An 18,945-nucleotide genomic window follows, 5' to 3' on the forward strand; every position below is an offset into this window, starting at 1 on the left:
ATTATTTTTTAACAATAAATACTTTTTTATATCTTTATTTCTTAATCTGTTAATATGATTGGCCATTTATTTATCTAATCTAAATATCTATATTTCTATCACACTAAATTTATATATATATGTAGAAGCGATAAAATTTGATTGTGCAAATATCATAAAAATTATTCGAACGCTAAATTACGTCTTCATTGTAAGAGGAAAAGGAAATTAAAAAAAAAAAAAGACCTGAAAGAGACAAATTGATTAATTCAGCATGTTCCGTGGGCAAGACGTGTGTTCCGAAAACAGAGTAAATGAATTTGGTGCCAAATTAAGACCAAATCACATTATTGGCTTTTGCTAACACGTACTTATAATGGGTTTTGGTATGTGTCTTAAAAGTACATTTTAAGAATATCATAAATAAAAATAATTTATTAAAAATTATTAAAAAATAAATATTTTTATATTTTTAAAATATTAAATATATTAAAAGTAAAAAAAAATTTCTATTATCATTTTCTTAAAATATGTTCTTAAGGTATAAAATAACTAAATCCAATTATAATTTATCAAAATATTGACACCATTGTTGATACAGTATAAACATTGAACACAGATTATACTTTAAAATTAATAATTTTAATAACTTTAAAGCATAGCCAATATTTTAATACTGAATAGAAACTAATTAGTTTAATATGTATTAAAATTTTATCAAATACTCTAAATGTTAAAATATTAAATATAATTTAAAAGTTATTTTATTATATTTTATCAATTTTTTCCAAAGAGAAACAATTATTTTGAAAAAAAAAATCAGTTGATTAAATATAAATTTATTTCAACATAATTAATTATGTAAAAATTATTATATAAACAATTCAAATCTTACTGTCTTTCCAAATACATCCTAAACCACCATTAAAAAATAAAAGCAAAAGAAACACTAACTATTGCTTAACACTTAAGAAGCTAAAAGTAAAAATATTTTATTAAAAAAATTATTCTTGATACCCAAATAATTTAAAAACTTTAATACCTTGAAATATAAAAATAAAATTCTTTTATGACACTGTAGGTAGCTAAACAAGAACAAGAACAAGAACAAAAGTAAATAAAAGAAAAAGAAATAACACAACAAAACCCAACTAAAAAGCAACAAATAAACTCAAGAGACTTCAATTCCTTTCTTCCCCATTCCATTCACTTCTTCTCCCTTTCTCTCACCACCACACACTGTTTTCATTTCAGCAAACACAAAAACAGACACATTCATTGGCTTTGGTTATGTTCTGTTTACCAATTATTCAGTTGCAGCAACCAAACAATAAAGACACAATCTTTTCATCATCATCATGAACCCCTTTTCCGCTTTTCCTCTTAAAACACAAAATTCTACTTAAATTCAACTTTTTTATGGTGCTTCCCAATTTGGGTACCCACAAATAAATATAAAAAGCTTATCTTTACAAAAGGGTAGCTGGATAGTTAGATAGATCTCAAATCTCAAAATTCTTCAACCTCCTTCAATGGCGTCATGCCCAGCAAATTCAATTACCTACAATGGCAGCTTGTGTGCATGCATCCCTGGCTATGTTCTGAACAACACTGCAAAAAGTTGCACCCTTTTTTCTTCAGGCTCCGACATAACAACAAATTCTGGTGTTGACTACTATGCTCTCAGCTTCCCTGAGACACTCTTTGCCTTTGACAGAATCAAGAAGTTCACACAGTCACAAGCTGTGTTCTTGGAAGGAACACTTGTGATGCTTCTTTCTTGGCTAATTATGTGCTTTTTCCTTAGGTTCATGAAGCTTGGTGATGGCCGCAATGTGTGGTTCCAAATCAGGTGGTGGATTAGCCGGTTGGATATTTGCTTTGCCACAAGACACTGGCTGGTTAGTTTTGAGTTCCTTTTTCTATTTGGGGGTGGGGAAAAAAAGTGATTATTTGATTTGATTTGGAGATGATTTATTTACTACTTCTAGTAAGTGGAATATATTAGCCTTGTCTGGATGCCTAATTTTATTCTTGTTGATGCTGCTATGCTGGTATTCTATTGGGGTGTACCTCATATTTTCATGTACTTATCTATGGGATAAGCTAAATTTGTTGGTTCAAATTTTTAATTCATCTTTTCTAAAATTGCTAGCTTCATGACAAGACTACTTGCAGCTATTCATGGATCAGCATCACAAAATAGGCATGCTCTCATTGTCAATTTGATAGCTATATCATATTTTTGATGCTACTAACCATTATTCTAGTGCTCTAGTCATCAAAGGCACATATAGAAGTATTAACTTTTTGTACAAAAAATTGGAAGTTGCTTTATTTAGTGCTATTTTTTCCCTTGTAGGACGATCAAAAAGTAGTTACCAAACGCAAAACAGAACTTGGCGGAGCTTTCTCCATAGCAAGTTGGATACTTTTTATTGGTCTATTTGCTGCGTGAGTCCCTGATAACTTATAGCTTATTCCAAAAAATTTTAGCATGTCTTAGTGAAGTCTTCATTTTGACTCAATCCTCTATCAGGTTGCTATACCAGATCATATCAAAGAGATCAATTGAGGTGCATAATATAAGAGCAACAAATGGACCAGAATTAGCTTCATTTATCAGTCACTTGGATTTCAATATAACAACAATATCTAGTATGAGCTGTGCAAATCTACGTGGCCTCGGTACTTTAGTTACGGGGAATCCTGGCTTCGTTGATGAGAGAGTTCTTTCACTATCAACATTAGTGAACTACACTTGTTACAACTCAAGCAAGGGGCCAACTATAGCATTAAAGTGTGAAAAGTGCAGAGCTATCCCTGATAACATGTATATTTCATGGCAGTTTGTTGATCTTCCAAGTTCTCCTGCCACTGCTGTTGGTTTTGAGTTCAAGCTATCTGCATCTGATGATACTAAAAAACATGTTAGTTTTGTTAATGGAACACTAAAGAATGGAAGCAATTTTGACAATAGCCCTGTTACATTCAGAGGGAGAGAATCAAATATTCTGAAGTTTAACTTGTTCCCTAGAATATACCGTAATTTACACGATCTAAAGCTCATACAGCCTTTATTTCACGAGTTCCTCCCAGGTTCGGTTTCTCGTGACAGAAATCAACTTCAAGCATCACTTGAAAATTCTGTTGATGGCCTAGTTAACACTACATTGTACATCAATTTTCTCTCTGCTTATGTTGTGGAAATCGACAAGGAGAATATTTTGGGTCCTGGTAAGCTATCTGTTTACAATTTTTCGTAAGAACTTACTTTTGAAACTAATTAAACTTGACTTACTCTCTCTAATTCCTTATTTGAAGTACTCAAATTATCAATAGTATCTCTTCTAATTCTTTGTCTTACTAGATGCTATCAACTTCTTTGCCTTCAAGTTCAACCACTTAAGATTCCTTTTCATTTGATATCTTATTTTTTAAACAAAGAATAATTTGTCTCTATAATCTGAAAAGAGAAATTGCCCTCATGTCAAACTACTTAGCTATGTGTATTATGTATTGGTTTGGCCTAATCGACAGCAAATACATCACTTTGCCATGCATGAATAAAGATAACCTAATGGAGACATGGTTCTTTGACTTTTTTCTCGAAAGACACTACTGAACTGCTCTGAAAAGTTTTGTTATCTAAACGAACTATTTTGGAGGCAATATCAAATTCTCATTTCCCCTCTGTCTGAATGTTCAATGTAGCTTCAGAATATATTAATAATTTCATTATTTTTCGTTTCCATTTGCAGTGAGCTTCCTTGCGGATCTTGGTGGCCTGTATTGCATTAGCATTGGGATCTTTTTCTACCTGCTGATACAGGTTTAATTTTCAATCCTGTATCCTCTTGAATTTTAGTTTTATTTCTTTATTTCTTAGCAGTCAATTCATAACTTTTTCATGCTTATATTCCAATGTAGTCCTGACTTTTGTTTAAATCTAGTGTGAGTATAGGATAAAGAAACTCAGAAATGAAGACAACGTTATGCGGACTATTAGAAATCGGCGTAAAGCACAAGAACACTGGGACAAAGTAAATTCTTTGCTGAATAGTGAAAGTTCTTTGAAGTTGTACTGTTTCTCTTTTGCTAAATTTTAGCCTTCTTAATTGGTATCAGTTGAGGAAATATGTGATGTTCACTTATGGCTGCCCTACAATTGAAGATGACTACAAGAACTCCGAAACAGATCCTTGTTGTAGCGGGACTATGCTGCATTCAGTTCGTGGTAGTGCATCGTCGCGTAAACGAAGGATGCAAAGCAAAACAAGTTCTATAAGTTTCTACAAGAAACCTGACCAACCTGCTACCATGGTAAAGCTTTTACCATGCACATTGCACAATCTTCAGTTTTGTTTGATTTTGCAGCTGCATCTTCTTTCACATTGGATCTTAAATCTTAAATGAATAATCGAGATCCTAATGCATCGAGGTGTTTTTACTAATATCCAATTTTTACTGATTGAGACTTATTCTCTCAATGCATATGGTATAGGTTATGCAGTTATCTTTTTCTCTATTTATAAATAAAATATAATAAAAAGAAGAGGAAAGTAGCCCTGCATTGATTCAAGGATTTGTTGATTTCATCTTTCAGTCACAGAGCTTCAGACCAGTTGGATCTGCAAATGGTTCAAACCTGCAACCTGAAAATATGGAAAAACAGCATAATGTTGATATACACAATGATCCTCATCGGCCTCAATCTTCTCAATCGCACGAGTCTTCAATTGTTGATGATAACTTCATTCCTCCTCCACCTTCACTAGGTAAAATTTCATTTCATACCAGGCATACTTATTAGGCGACATTGACACCCTTGTTTAGGAGAAGTGGTATTGTGACAATATGGTGTGCACATATTAAACTATAATAGTAATATATTAATATACTCTTATGACCTGTTGCAATGTCATAAATATTGCGATCAAGGACTTTATATTATAATAGCTTGACACTATCCATAATATATTATACCACAGTGTAGTTGATTCATATAGCTAACCCTACCTAATAGAAACAAAGGCTTCTTTATAGCTGTTCTATAACATATCTAATTTTCATAGGATAAGTTATTTGGTTGAGCTGGTTAACAGATCATGGGTGTAAAAAAAAACTAATATAACTAAATCATCTGTTATAACTATTATAACTAACTTGATGTAATAATGCTATTTATTTGAGTTTTTTTTGTTGTAACATTTAGTCAAAGCAAGTCCCATGCCTAAAACTTAATATACCAATATTTTGCATTATTTCCAATTTCAATACTAAAATTAGAAATTTCATACATTATGCAACTAAGTTGTTTAGTTTAGTCTCTATATAGCTATTAGAATTTTCATTATCATCCATTATTTGTGAAGCTTGTTTCTAACTTGTTGGAATATAATTATTTACCATTACCTCTTTCAAGCCTATATAACCTGTGTGCAAATGTAATGCAGAATGCAAGGACGGCTCGAGAATGAACATGTCCGATGTTCAGAAGAATCTCCAAAGCTTGTACGAGTACAATGTCATGCTGAGGGACAAGTTAGTAGCAGCACAGTCTCTGCTGCATTCTTCCTCATCTTCACAATCTTCTAAAGTTCAAAGTAACGGAACCTAGCCATACCCCATCTTTGTAAATGTGAGTCCTTATCCGTGTGTTCTCAAATTGTTCCATGATTTCCACAAGCATGGATGTCATCCTACAATGGAGTTCCGATCAAGGAAAACTAATGGTCGGAGAATCTGCGGCATGGACAGAAATACTCGCAAAACTTCTGGCCGGATATTCTTTCCCACGTTCAAAGCTGCTTGAGTTTAGACAAACTATGTGAATCCATGTCTTAAAGAGATTTTGGTTTTACAAGTGATTCATTCATACTCTTATACAAGTGATTTTCCATGTCATGATAACTTTGTATAGCCAATGCTTTTATTTTGTGCAGTGGAGAGTGATATTGAACTTCAATTGTGAGGCTTGAGTTCTTGAGGATGTAACACAGTTTTCACTTATTATATTATTACTAGACCTAGATCCATGCAATGTGCGGGATTAAAATGTATAATTTTTTTTAATGTTATTTAATATCAAGCTCTGTTGATTAACATAGCCCCTTGACAATATGCAATGAACATGAGTAATGAAAGATTTGTCAATGGAAAAATTGAGATAATAGTATACTGTATATAGTTATGTAGCAGTTGCACAGTATATCACTACATTTTATACATTCAGTTTACTTGGCTTATGAGCTTCTGTCCACCACATGATCTAATTTCTTCTGCTAAATTGTTGACATGTGCTTTAGCTGATGCTTAATTATACAATGCTTCAAGCTCTGTTTTCTGAGAAGAAAGGATAGAAACAATAACTGAAAGTAAAGATAACAATTACATGCTTTATGCAGGCATAGAAAGTTTAAAATCAAGATTTGTATTTCAAGAAGACATTCAAACATGTTGGAGAACCGATGAGCCACTTGGAATCAATTGCTTCCTCTGAGGTACTTTTCTTGGTATCACTAAATATTTCTGGATTACTTTTACTAAATTTTCACACCACCATTCTGCAATTTGCTTCCTCAAAGGATGCAAGAGAGGAAAATATATAATTATTAAGAGAGAAAAACATCTCATCCAACTTAAGTTAATGTGAAAACATTAACAGTACATGATCAACACTACTCAGCTGCAGGAAATCTCATTCCGGTTAGATTATTGTGAAAACATTGATCAACTTCAAAGTGCACGATCAGCACTACTCGGCTGCAAGATCTACAGCTTTGAGGCTGCGTCCTTGTCTAAGAACCATTTCAACTCCCCTTCAGGTGAAACCATTGCAACAGGAAGCTTAGGAGAATTTTGAGATCCACGCAGCGCAGAGTGAACAGCAACCGATTCTGCAGCACCAGTCACCACAAGTGCAGCGTAAGCAGAGGAATTGATCACTGGAAAAGTGAAAGTAATACGCTCCGGGGGCGGTTTTGGGGAGTCCTTGATGAAAGTAACCCATCTTTTATTCTCCTTCACAAGAGGATGCCCTGGGAACAAAGATGCTACATGGCCATCTGGACCCATACCAAGCAGCATGAGATCAAATTTGGGAAATCCAGTGACCGGTGATGAAGCTATTACACCGTTCTTGACCAACTGTCTGAGACGTGTCTCGTAATCATCAGCCGCTCCCTCAGCTGACAGGGTATCGTTGATTGCATAAACATTGCAGGAAGGAACAGGCACCTGTCAAGAAGAGCCACGATCGAAGCACCAACGAGTCAGATTGATAGAGCTTTTTAAAGAAGACTATACATAAAAACACTACCTCCGATCCTTTTATCTGTTACTATCACTTTTTGGTATATCCTTGGATCAACATATCTATGATCGAAAGATATGTCAAAAAATAACACGGATAAGAGAGACTGAGAAAGTACCATATAAACCAAAATCAAAACTGACGCGATTTGTCTCTCTATTGCAACATTTTACATGACTTTAAGAAATATACCCATTACCCAATAAAGGGAACATCCTATGCAACAAAGGGATCCATTCGCTTGATCCATTCATACGAACATTGGTTTCAGGTTTTCAGCTTGAACAGACACATACTTTGAACTAACCTTCTTTTTATTTCTCACAGCAGAACACACCAATGAACAAGAAACAAACATGTGAAAAATATTGAAGAACAAAAAAAAGATATACCTTGGATAGCAACCCATCATAAGCAAGCTTGTAGTTACTATCTTCATGAGTCTTGGGCACTACTCTCTCATCCAGCCAAAACACATGCCACTTAGACCATTCAATAGAATCAACATAAGGTGGTTCCAGCAATTTCCTAAAACCCCAAACATAAACCTCCAAAGTTACCGAATTTTTAATCTAAAAAATTTACAAAAGAATCATCAAATTAAAAGAAATTGCTTCCATTTTGTATGTTGGGTACGCATCAAAATGGGAGCTTGAGCTAACCTGAGATTACTGATGAGAGAGCCACCGGACAAGCAAACGGTGACAGCGCCTCTTTCAGAGGTGAACTTGTTGGAGATCTCAGCGACGTATTTGGCCAGAGACACCGCAAGCTCCTCTTCTTCGAAGACCTCCACAACCACATTGCTCTTCTGGGTCTCCGCCATCGACGATTTCAGAGGTGAAAAAAGCCAACTTTTGTGTTTTGGAGTAACCCAAGAGAGAGAAAGCTCAGTGAAGAATGGGGTCGAAGAGAATCTAAGTGAAAAAGAAGTTGGTGGAACATGAAGTGGGGTTGGGTTGGTGAGAAGAGCGAAAAGGGGTTTGATTCATTTTGGGGAAAAAACAAAAATACAGAGTAATTATGAAAATTTACATTTTAGACGGATTATTTCTTAAAAAAAAATACTAATAATTTTTTTTTAAAATAATAAATATGAATAAAACAGTTTAAGTTAAAAAATTTTATTCTGATTATAAAGATTGATTTAAAAGTAATGTGTCTATATCTATTATTTTAAAATATTTTATTGATATTTTTTTTAGTATTAATTTATATAAAATATAAATTCTCATATATTTATTTATCATTTTACTCAAAATTTAATATAAATTGTGTGGATCTATAATTATTTTAATAAAAATTAAATTATATACTAATTGTGTTATTTTAAAATAATTGTATTTTAATTAGATATTTAAAGAAAATTTTTATACATGACTAAAGTTCTTACAAAATTCATAAAATTAAAGTATACTAAATTTTATATTAAACAAGCATGATTGTATTAACAATTATCACTTGTAAAAAAAATATTTATATTTTGTAAATTATGAATTTGAATATTTGTGAAAAATAATACGTTTTTCTAAAAGTTTTTATATTGAGTGTCTTTATTAGCGAATGTAAAATTTTGAGTTATTAGATAACTTTGTATATTTTCATATAAATTTTTAGTTTTTTTTTTGTAAAAAAATGAATCATTATAATTGTTGAGTTTTTTTTTTCTGAGAGTTACCTGAAATGTTGAGTTGGGTTTGAATGTGAGGTCCAAATTCCTTGTGAAGCAATGTCTGACTTATTTATGAGTCGAGGTGCCGCCGTTTGAGTTCCTCGTGAGGAGGTGGGGGGTGGTACCTACAAAAGACTCCGATACTTAAGTTAGCATGGGTTTTAGGCAAATTTTTTAGTAGATTAGAACATAAATTATACTTAATGGGTGTCAGTGTATTTATAGTAGAGTTATTAACCACCTTTGGAGTAGTTCTATCTTTTTTGGGTGGATAGCCGTTCCCTTTACTTTGGGATTTTGTTAAGATCATCCTTTTAGATGGGGTGAAAACATTTGCGGAAGCAATTACTCATTTGGGAAAGTAGAGCTGGGCTTCCTCTATAACGTCTGATCTCTTTAAAGAGGTCGGGTAAATGATATCGGCCAACCTTCTTTAATTACGCCTTTTATCTTTAGTTACGCCTTCTGAGTCTCTGCCATCGACGATTTCAGAGGTGAAAAAAAGTCAATTTTTGTGTTTTGGAATAACCGAAGAGAGAAAAAATTTAGAGAAGGAGAATAGGATTGAAGAGAATCTATATGATAAAGAAGTTGGTGGAACATGAAAGTGGGGTTGGGGTGGGTTGGTGAATAGGGTGGCAATGGGAGAGTAGATAGGATTTGGATGTCGCATGAGCGCAATTAAACATTTGTTTAAGTATGTGCACAAGAAAAATGATCATGTAATTACAATTATTTATAAAGAAAACTCTAACCAAAGTATATAGGTTGCGGATGAAATTTGAAGCTGCTATAATTGGGCTTTTTTACCTAAATGCGCATGTAAAATACTTTAATTCCCAAAATGCGCATGGTTTGAAATTTTTCTGAAAATGCGCACTTCCATTTCTTTTCCGGCGTCTGCGAAATGGATTTCAACATCATTTCACTCCAGGTGCCCACGAAATGGGCAAACCATATCAGGTTCAGCTCCCACGAAATGGCTAGCCCATTTCCTTGGTGGCAGCAGCGAAATGGAAGGAACAACTCAGGGGCGCCAGGCACGAAATGGGGGCACTGCGGAGGTGAGTTTGGGCACTCCATGTCTCTTGTACTGCATAAGAAATGTGACAAATTTGTGTGTACTGCACACGAATTGGAACAACGGCTAGGCTATAAAAACCCTTCTCCTGCAGAACTAAAGCCACAGTTCCAATTCTCACTTCTTCTACCCTTCCTTCTTCTTCGAAAATTCCATTTTCATAGAAGCTGCTTTCACCAATTTTTTGGTGTGATAATGGCATCTGAATACATTTATGTGGTCATATATCCCAACGAAAAAATTTTGTATACAGCTGAGGGAGTGACCTTTATGTGTGATGACCCACTTTGGATAACGATTCCCCCACAATCATGTCTGCAACAACTAAAAAATATGATTCTGATGAACACTGGGTTGATTGAAAAAAAGGAGATCAGTACGCTGATTTATAAGATGCCAGTTACGGTAGCAAGTTCGTTTACATATCAGAAAATGCATATTAAATCTGACCAGTACGTGTCGATGATGTTTTCGTATCATCATAGCATTGGAAGCATCTATTCGATGGAACTTTGTGTGAAGCTCCAAGATGTGGGGGGCAGCTCATCTAGTTTGAATAACGTGGAGGAAATGCGAAATTCCGGTGCTGGTGAAAGCATTCCTTTTTGGAGATTGGTAGGGCTCGCAGTTCGTCCTTTAACGCCTTCGCGGCCCCTGCCCAGAATGTAGAAATTCCTGACCGACGTCCCTCCCCCACTGTCCATGTCGCATATCCGGAAGAAATGGCCGACGGGTTGGCTGACTCCTCTGAGGAAGACGAGATTGAGGATGATAGCGGAGAGGAAGCAGAAGTTGTTCCGAAAACCTAACCGCTTGACGGCGAAAGGGTCATCCCAACTCGTGTCGAACCGATAAATGTCGCAAGGGTTGGAGGTCTTTCCAGCAGCACCCCGACCACTACCTGCACCTGAGTCTTGGTCCAATAAACTTGACAAATGTGGAGGACATACCCAGTAACTATGGTTTGACCGGTGAAATGGAGCTAAAGCTTGGCTTGAAATTCCTGAATAAAGATGCAGCAATGCTTGCTATTAAGAACTAAAACATCCGTCGAAGTGCAGAATTCAAAGTAGTGGAGTCAGATCATACTCGGTATGTATGTCGATGCAAACTTTTTGGTGACCAATGTTGCTGGATGGTGAGGGTTGCGAAGACGAGGGCGTCCAGATTTTGGAAAGTTTGAAAATACCAAGGGCCTCACAGTTGTTTGGCATCTGCGACGTTGCAAGATCATGCTCAACTTGATTCAAATGTCATATGCCAGCACATATTCCCCATGGTTCAGGCAGACGCGACCATTTGCATAAAGGTGTTGCAGGGATCTGTGGAGTTGGCGTACGGATATAAGGTGTCTTACAAAAAGGTTTGGCTAGCGAAGCAAAAGGCAATAGCTAGAATCTATGGAGACTGGGACAATTCTTATAACCAGCTACAGAGATACTTCAACGCGTTGCAAACTTTCATTCCAGGTAAGCCTTTTTTCGGATTGCATACTTGTTTTGTAACAATTATTATGTTCTTATGAATTTGCACTTTCATCATAGGTACAATTGTCGACCTTCAAACCCGACCATACTATGTCGGCAACACGCTCGACCGTGAAAGTGTCATGTTTCATCAAGTATTTTGGTCATTCTCATCGTGTGTCGAGGCATTCAAGCACTGCAAGCCCCTAGTCTCAGTTGATGGAACACACCTGTATGGTAAGTACACGGGGACCTTGTTGATAGGAATAGCACAGGACGGAAACAACAACATTCTTCCGATAGCTTTCGCGCTTGTGGAGCGGGAGAACACAGATGCGTGGTACTTCTTTCTGACCAACTTAAGGAGACATGTGGCTACTCAACCGGGAGTTCTACTAATCTATGACAGGCATGCAGCTATAAAGGCTGCACTCGAGCGAGATGGTTGTGGCTGGGAACACAATGTTTACTGTGTCCGACATATTGCGTCCAACTTTGCAACAAACTTCAAGAGTAAGGAAGCCAAAAGAGGTGGATCCTGAGGTGGATCCCAAGCATTAACCTGAGGTGGATCCTGTACTGAAAAGTCTGGGACCTGCATCTCCTCATCTTTGACAGCCTGATGTCTTCCACGGCGGGAACGATGGTGTCTCCTGTCTTGTGGAACTGCTGGTAGCTGAACAACTGGGGTTCTACCGCACTCTGCCGGGGCCCCTCGCGGAATGTCATCTCCTCGGGGATCATGCAAGGCATCCGGGGATGACAAAAACCTCTTTGTCCTCGAGCAATACCACATATAATAATCACGACTGGGTTGCAAGGTATCTGCCGTATCAATCTGTAGCCGATATGATATAGTCCGTCGGTTTGCCCACACTTCAAACCATGTCTGCAGGCGGATGGGCCACCATCCATCTTCGTTGCGAGCCGATTGGCGATGGAAGATGTCTATGTTTAACGGAGGGTTTGGTGGACCTTTTTTGCCACCGAATTGCCGCATGACTCTATCGATGTTAACAATCTCGATCCAGCGGAACAGAATCAGTGACACGACCGCCATAGAGAAATCCCCATGTGGAGCTCCAAAAAATTCCGTAGACACCCTCGACAGAATACGTGCATCCCTGTATGGCATCCACATAAACTACCAAAGCCAAATGTCATTTACACAGGTAGACGAACTTTCAAGGAGAAAACAAATTCATGCTAGAACATACAACAAGAATAATTACCTCGTCCACCTTCAAATTGTCCAACCTCAGACGGTGCCTTTGCAAGCGTTGCTTGGCGTAGTCATTCTTTCCTCTCTTGCCCGACCACCTATGAAAGAACACCATGATCATAACCACATTTAAATAAAAACGCAAATGAAATAACAACACAAGTCATAAATACGGAAGATGTGTAACATAATATATTACGTTGTAGCTAACGAAAATATGTATGGGCTCGTCACGTCTGGTGTCCAGAAAGGAAGCCTGAAGTATATCCAAGACATCAGCAATGTATGACAGCCAGACATTTCCTCGACGTTATAATCAGTCGCTAGGCACATGCCTCTATACAACCAACAGAGCACGGCACTGCCCTAACTATATGTACTAATGGCGTCATAGTTGGCCAGGAGAGGAAGATAACGTACGTGAACCGTGTTGTTCGCTTTGTCAGGAAGTAAAACGCCACCCAATAAATACATAATGTAACAACGTGCATACCGTACGAGGACGTCCTCGGGAGAGTCAAGAGGCATCTATTGTAGTTTACTCTTGAGCCACTTCAATTTTATGTTATACTTCGTGGTCCCAACATGTCCGTCAGGAACTTCACCGAGGAGTTCCTTACACCATTGCCAAATATCCCTCTGGTGGAACTTACTCCATGACCTTAGAGTGCCGCTCACCGGCTCACCGTCGATTGGTAACCCCAAATGCATGGCAACATCCTCCAAAGTAACAGTACACTCATCCCATGGGAGGTGGAATGTGTGGGTCTCAAGACGCCATCTTTTCACAAGAGCGCTAATCAATGGGTTGTCGTACTCAAAACGCTTTATCAAAGACGCATAATAGAATCCGGCTCTTCTTAGATACGGTTCAAGCATCTGCCTCCTAATCTCCATACTCGGATCTGCTTCGTCCACAGAGAAAATATCGACCAGTGTGCCATGTGGAGTCAACACATGGGCCGGCTGATATTGAAATACATCAAAATACAATTATTCAGTTTACAACAATTTTTTTTATCATTAACAAATTTTTATTTATTTATTAAAAAAACTCACCTTCACAGGTAAATGAGCAGAAATGTGAAATTCATCCAACCTATTAAGGTTTTCTTCCACATTAATTCCACTTCCACTCATTTTTATGAATTAAAAAAAAATATTACTCCAGCACAAAAACTTTTGTTCACCCCACCAACAAACACAACTATCCCCTACACCCCACTACTTCTCTCCTTTTTTTTAACCTTAGAATTGGTCCTCTCCCTTCACCCCCTTTTATATTGCTTCACTCACAAGAGTACAATAAATTGCCTCCCAATCCACCCACTGCATGCTCGTACGAAAATTGTAATATTGGAAGTTGCTGCCTTCACTACCCGCCTATCCATTTCGTGTCTACCACACGTGAGGAGTGCCATTTCGTGTGTGCCTCCCATGACTTGGCCAATTCGTGGTTGTCATATATGAAATGGGCCATTTCGTGTGTGCCATAGATGAAATGATCCATTTCGTGTATGCCATGGCTGAGGTGATCCATTTCGTGGTTGAGGCAATTGAAATGGTTTGTGTCAGTCGCCAGAACCCATTTCGCGGACACCCCCCATGATATGCCTCCTATTTCCATTTCGTGTGTGTTCCTTGCGAGTTGGCAGTGCATATTTGAGGATGAATTTCAAACCGTGCGCATTTTGGGAATTAAAGTATTTTACATGCGCATTTACGTAAAAAAGCCCTATAATTGTGAATATATATCAATATGTGATGTTTGGTTATGAAATTTAAGTCAAAGAGTTTACTATTATCCGTCTACTATTCTATCTATCCGGTGAATAAGTTATTGTTTATGAGAACTTAGAATATATAGAAAATATTGTTTACTGTCAAAGAGTTCACTGTCATAGAATGTTGCTTATAAGAAAATTATTTTTTATTTGGATGGATGCTAACAAAAAATATGTATAGAGAATCACATTGATATATTTTGAATATTTTACAAAATTTGTTTGGCAAAAAATTTAAAAGATATGAACACCAAAAAATTTTTTTTTTATTAGTAGATTGACTCATATTTTTATAGAAAGTGAAAGAGATTATTTTTGTCTTTTACTGAATATTTTTATAAGAGTTGTACTAATTTTAAAGACACAAAAATAGTGAATGGTGTAATTTATAATACTTTTAAAGATGTCTATTTTTTTTGTTTATTGCACAATAATAAGAAATTTATAGATGTCTTAAATAAACAAGTAATTGGACATCTACATCATATGTGAGGAGGTTATTTATAATTTTATTTGCAACTTTTTAGATGATATTCTGTATAGACATCGAAGACATTTGAACATAAATAGTATAATTTTATTATTTTAGTTGTGTATTTCATACTTTAAAGAATATTTTATGGCTATATATAGTTTGTTGATCTAACTTTTTTTTAAATGTGTTAGATTTAATTTTGTCTGATAAAGATATCAAAAATTTTGCATTGTCAGACATAGAAGATATGATGCATTCTTATGAAAGGAGCTTGTAAGAATATTCTCCAATGTCAATTTTTTTCTGGTAGTAATTACTCATCATTACAGGATGCATGACTAATAACATTAATTAGGGACCTTAACATCATCAATATTGTGCATGGTGACTGTGAAACAGAAAGAAGCTTATGACAGAGTTATGTAGGCTGTGAACGGGTCTGAAAGAGGATTTTCTTTTTCCTTTATAGTCAGGGTGGTTATGGTAAAACATTCCTACAACATTCCTTCACTTGGTTGAATGCAAAATACTAATAGGGACCAAAATAAGAAGAATTACATTAATTTTAAGAATGAATATGATTCCAAATAAAGAGAGCATTTCAATCAAGTTTTGGAGAAAATAATTACCATTGATAGTGTCTTTTGGTATGACAATCAATAAGATTTAAGGACAAACGTTGAAAATAATGGGTTTGGGTTTGTATACCGAGACTGATTTTTATACATAGATCATTATATAGGGCACTTTTAAGAGTTAAGAGTAAGTAAGGGATAAAGGTTTTAATTCAGAATCATGAGGGGGTATCAGAGAATTACATGATTAATGTTGTGTATAGAGATGTTTTCGATAAATTGAGATGATCAGATTAACCAATTAGTATCTTTTTGTTATTAATTGTATTTTTTCATATTTTTTTATAGTTGGATAAAAATTTTAATATAAGTAATATTTATATTTTATTTGATACAAGAACAGAGATACAAACTTATGAATGTGCAGTGATCAATGCTAAAGATATAGACTAAAATTTTAGTTGTTTACAAAAAAATGAGTACGCATATTTTTCATATAAATTAAGACATTAATTATTGTATACTATATTTTTTTAATTAATGTAATTATTTTGTGAATTTTTTTTTGTAATGTATTTTTATTTAGTATTCACATAAATAAAAAATAAATTAGACTTAATTTAAAGTTAAATATGTAAAAGAATAATTTTTTATTAAAAATATCTCATATATAAATTAAAAATTAGATATTTATCGCACATATTCATATATTAATTGTGGTGTGAGTTTTGGCTAATTTTTTAGAATTGAAAAAAATAATGTATAATCCAATATTATGGTTAATTGGTGTATTTTTTATATGAATTTAAAATTTTTTATTTTATTTTAAATAACAAATTAGACGTTTGAGTTTAAAAAATCGGAATGTCAGATTTTGATAGTGCATAAATCGGAGAGTCCGATTTGTGATGAAATGAATTTTTTTTTTCGTTTTTAAACAAATTGAAGGGTCTCATTTGTATGTTTAAATTTAAATTTTATTTTTCAACAATTCAAAATATAAATCTGACAAAAAAAATTTTAAAAACTACATATTTAACTTTCAAATTTATGATATCCACAAAAAAAAATACACACACTAACTTTTCACATTATTAAAAAGTACCACCAAAATTTCAATAATAAAAATAAAAAGTGGTGCGTTTTCGCAACAGAAGCTTATTATTATTATTATTATTATTATTATTATTATTATTATTATTATTATACCGTACAAACACATTTGATATTTATTAAAATTAAAATATCAACGCTGGTGTTTTGTATTTTGAGTTTTTTTTTGTTTCCCACGGTATTCTTTAACTCAACAGGATAAGGACTAATCCGTCGCGGTATTGAGCTCTATTCAAGGGTTTGTCGTTGGCCAATGAGTTGCTGTATGCACAAGGCGGAATTCAAACCTCCGACACTTGCTTAAGCGAACTAGTGAACTAATCACTAGATCAACCCAACTTGATTTGTATTTTGAGTATTTGACATGGGCACATGGCCAACGCTAATAGTGTGAATGCTTAAATTATCAAAGACATTAGTAGTTATAGACGAGATTAATCACTGGTCAGCCACATTTTATACCAATATAGAAAGGTGCATGTGATCATCGTATACTTTTCTCTCACGTAAAAATTCATGATAATTATTAGAAAAAAAAAAAAGAAAATGAACAACTTTACTAAAATGGCGTAAAAGATAGTATTAATTAGCAAGTAATTAGTTTCATTCTAACTATATTTGTTAACTAATATCTGATTTTAGATTTTAATATTTTTATCCTAATTAAACTACTAACTTAAAACTTCTGGTTTAGGAACTAACGTAATATTTATTATCTTTTTTTTTTTTGTCGGAAAATATTTATTATCTTAACTAATCTCAATTCGTTACTAAATAGTAATTACGTTTGTATTTTCTTTCCTTTTGTTTTGGTCGACAATATTAATGTAGGAATTGTCCATTTATCCTTAGGATTTGAAGAAGGCCCAATAAAAAGTCTATGAATAAGTTTTAAATTCATTTTTAATTTTCTTTTCTGTTGCTAATAAAACGAACCCAGTTCACCAAAAAAAAAAAAAAAAATCCTAGTGCAACTACCAAAATCTATTACTAGGTAGAGTGACGTACTGACAGGTTTGAACTTTGAACTCGCCATTAGAATATTCGCCATCTCAGGTTCTTATTCTTCTTTTCCCTTCTCCATAGTTAATTTTGGCCATTGTTGAAATGTTGTTACAATAAATAAACTAAATAAAAGTTGTACAGTAGTTAGAGTTTTTGAGTCAGCAAATGTTATATCATTGTTGTAACATTTTTTTTTTAATTTGATGTGGGATATTTTACTAACAGGAAAATGAAGGTGATCGCTGCATATTTGCTTGCTGTTCTTGGAGGCAACTAGGGCTGGAAGTGAGTCAAGTTGAGTCGAGCTAGACCAAGCTCAAGCTCGACTCACAAAAATTGAGTTTGGCTCACGGCTTGATTCATTAATAATCGAGCCTATTTCTTAAGCTCAAGCTCGGCTCACCGAAAGTTCACGAGCTGGCTCAAATAATAGAAACATAAATACATAATCTATAATTTTATATCAATAAATTATAACTTATATATTTTATAAAATATTTAAAAAGATCAATTTTATATATGGTTATCTATCATTAAATTATAAATTTTTATTTATGTCCTACATCAAAATTATGTGTAAAAATTATATGTAAAAATTAAATATAAAATTTTAAATAATTAAGATCATATATATATATATATAGTACTATTTCATATGTATATATATAATATTAAAAGTATAGATTAAATGCATATAGGATATGTGTATTAATAATTATATATATATATAATCGAGTCAGCTCATGAGCTAATGAGCTGAGCTTATCCAAGCTCAAGCTCGGCTCATTTAATTTATGAGCTCAATTCCAAGCTCAAGCTTGGCTCACTAGCTCACGAGCTTAGCTTATCAAACTATTAACGAGTCGAGCTCGAGCTAGCTCATGAGCTGGCTTGACTCACTTCCAACTCTAGAGGCAACCTAAAGACATGGCCCTGTTTCTATTCTCCTTTTTCACTATAAATTCATAATATTACTTCTTTAAAAATGAAAAAAACAAAAATTGTATCCCTATTGTTAAAGTATTATCATTTTAATGGATTGATTACAATATAAGGATGTGTCATTTCATTTGATTCGTGTAGCTTAATCTGTGATTTATTGTTGTTAATTGATGTCGATAGTTGTTACATGCAATATGGGGGTGAAATAGTAGTCAATTTTTATTTAAAAAAAAATTGTAACTTGAATTTAATTGCTATACACGGATTTAACTATTTTTCATAGATATCGATCATATATTTTCATATCATTAAAATT

General features: G+C 34.4%; 2 protein-coding genes across 2 annotated transcripts; one reads left to right on the forward strand and one right to left on the reverse strand.

Moving 5' to 3' along the window:
* The first annotated feature begins 1,048 nt into the window (after positions 1-1,048).
* On the forward strand, positions 1,049-6,084 carry LOC112744222 (uncharacterized). The gene is made up of 8 exons (XM_025793778.3): positions 1,049-1,880; positions 2,342-2,433; positions 2,519-3,216; positions 3,741-3,811; positions 3,933-4,022; positions 4,108-4,302; positions 4,586-4,757; positions 5,436-6,084. Exons 1-8 carry the CDS (start codon positions 1,512-1,514, stop codon positions 5,597-5,599), a joined length of 1,851 nt encoding a protein of 616 aa, XP_025649563.1. The 5' UTR covers positions 1,049-1,511; the 3' UTR covers positions 5,600-6,084.
* A 307-nt stretch (positions 6,085-6,391) lies between these two features.
* On the reverse strand, positions 6,392-8,306 carry LOC112744223 (probable 6-phosphogluconolactonase 4, chloroplastic). Its single transcript, XM_025793779.3, has 3 exons — positions 7,957-8,306; positions 7,687-7,822; positions 6,392-7,218 (listed from the first exon to the last, which is right to left on the reverse strand). Exons 1-3 carry the CDS (start codon positions 8,118-8,120, stop codon positions 6,754-6,756), a joined length of 765 nt encoding a protein of 254 aa, XP_025649564.1. The 5' UTR covers positions 8,121-8,306; the 3' UTR covers positions 6,392-6,753.
* Between the last annotated feature and the right edge of the window lie 10,639 nt (positions 8,307-18,945).

Source organism: Arachis hypogaea, chromosome 14 (assembly GCF_003086295.3).
Source record: "Arachis hypogaea cultivar Tifrunner chromosome 14, arahy.Tifrunner.gnm2.J5K5, whole genome shotgun sequence".
NCBI classification, from domain to species: Eukaryota; Viridiplantae; Streptophyta; class Magnoliopsida; order Fabales; family Fabaceae; genus Arachis; species Arachis hypogaea.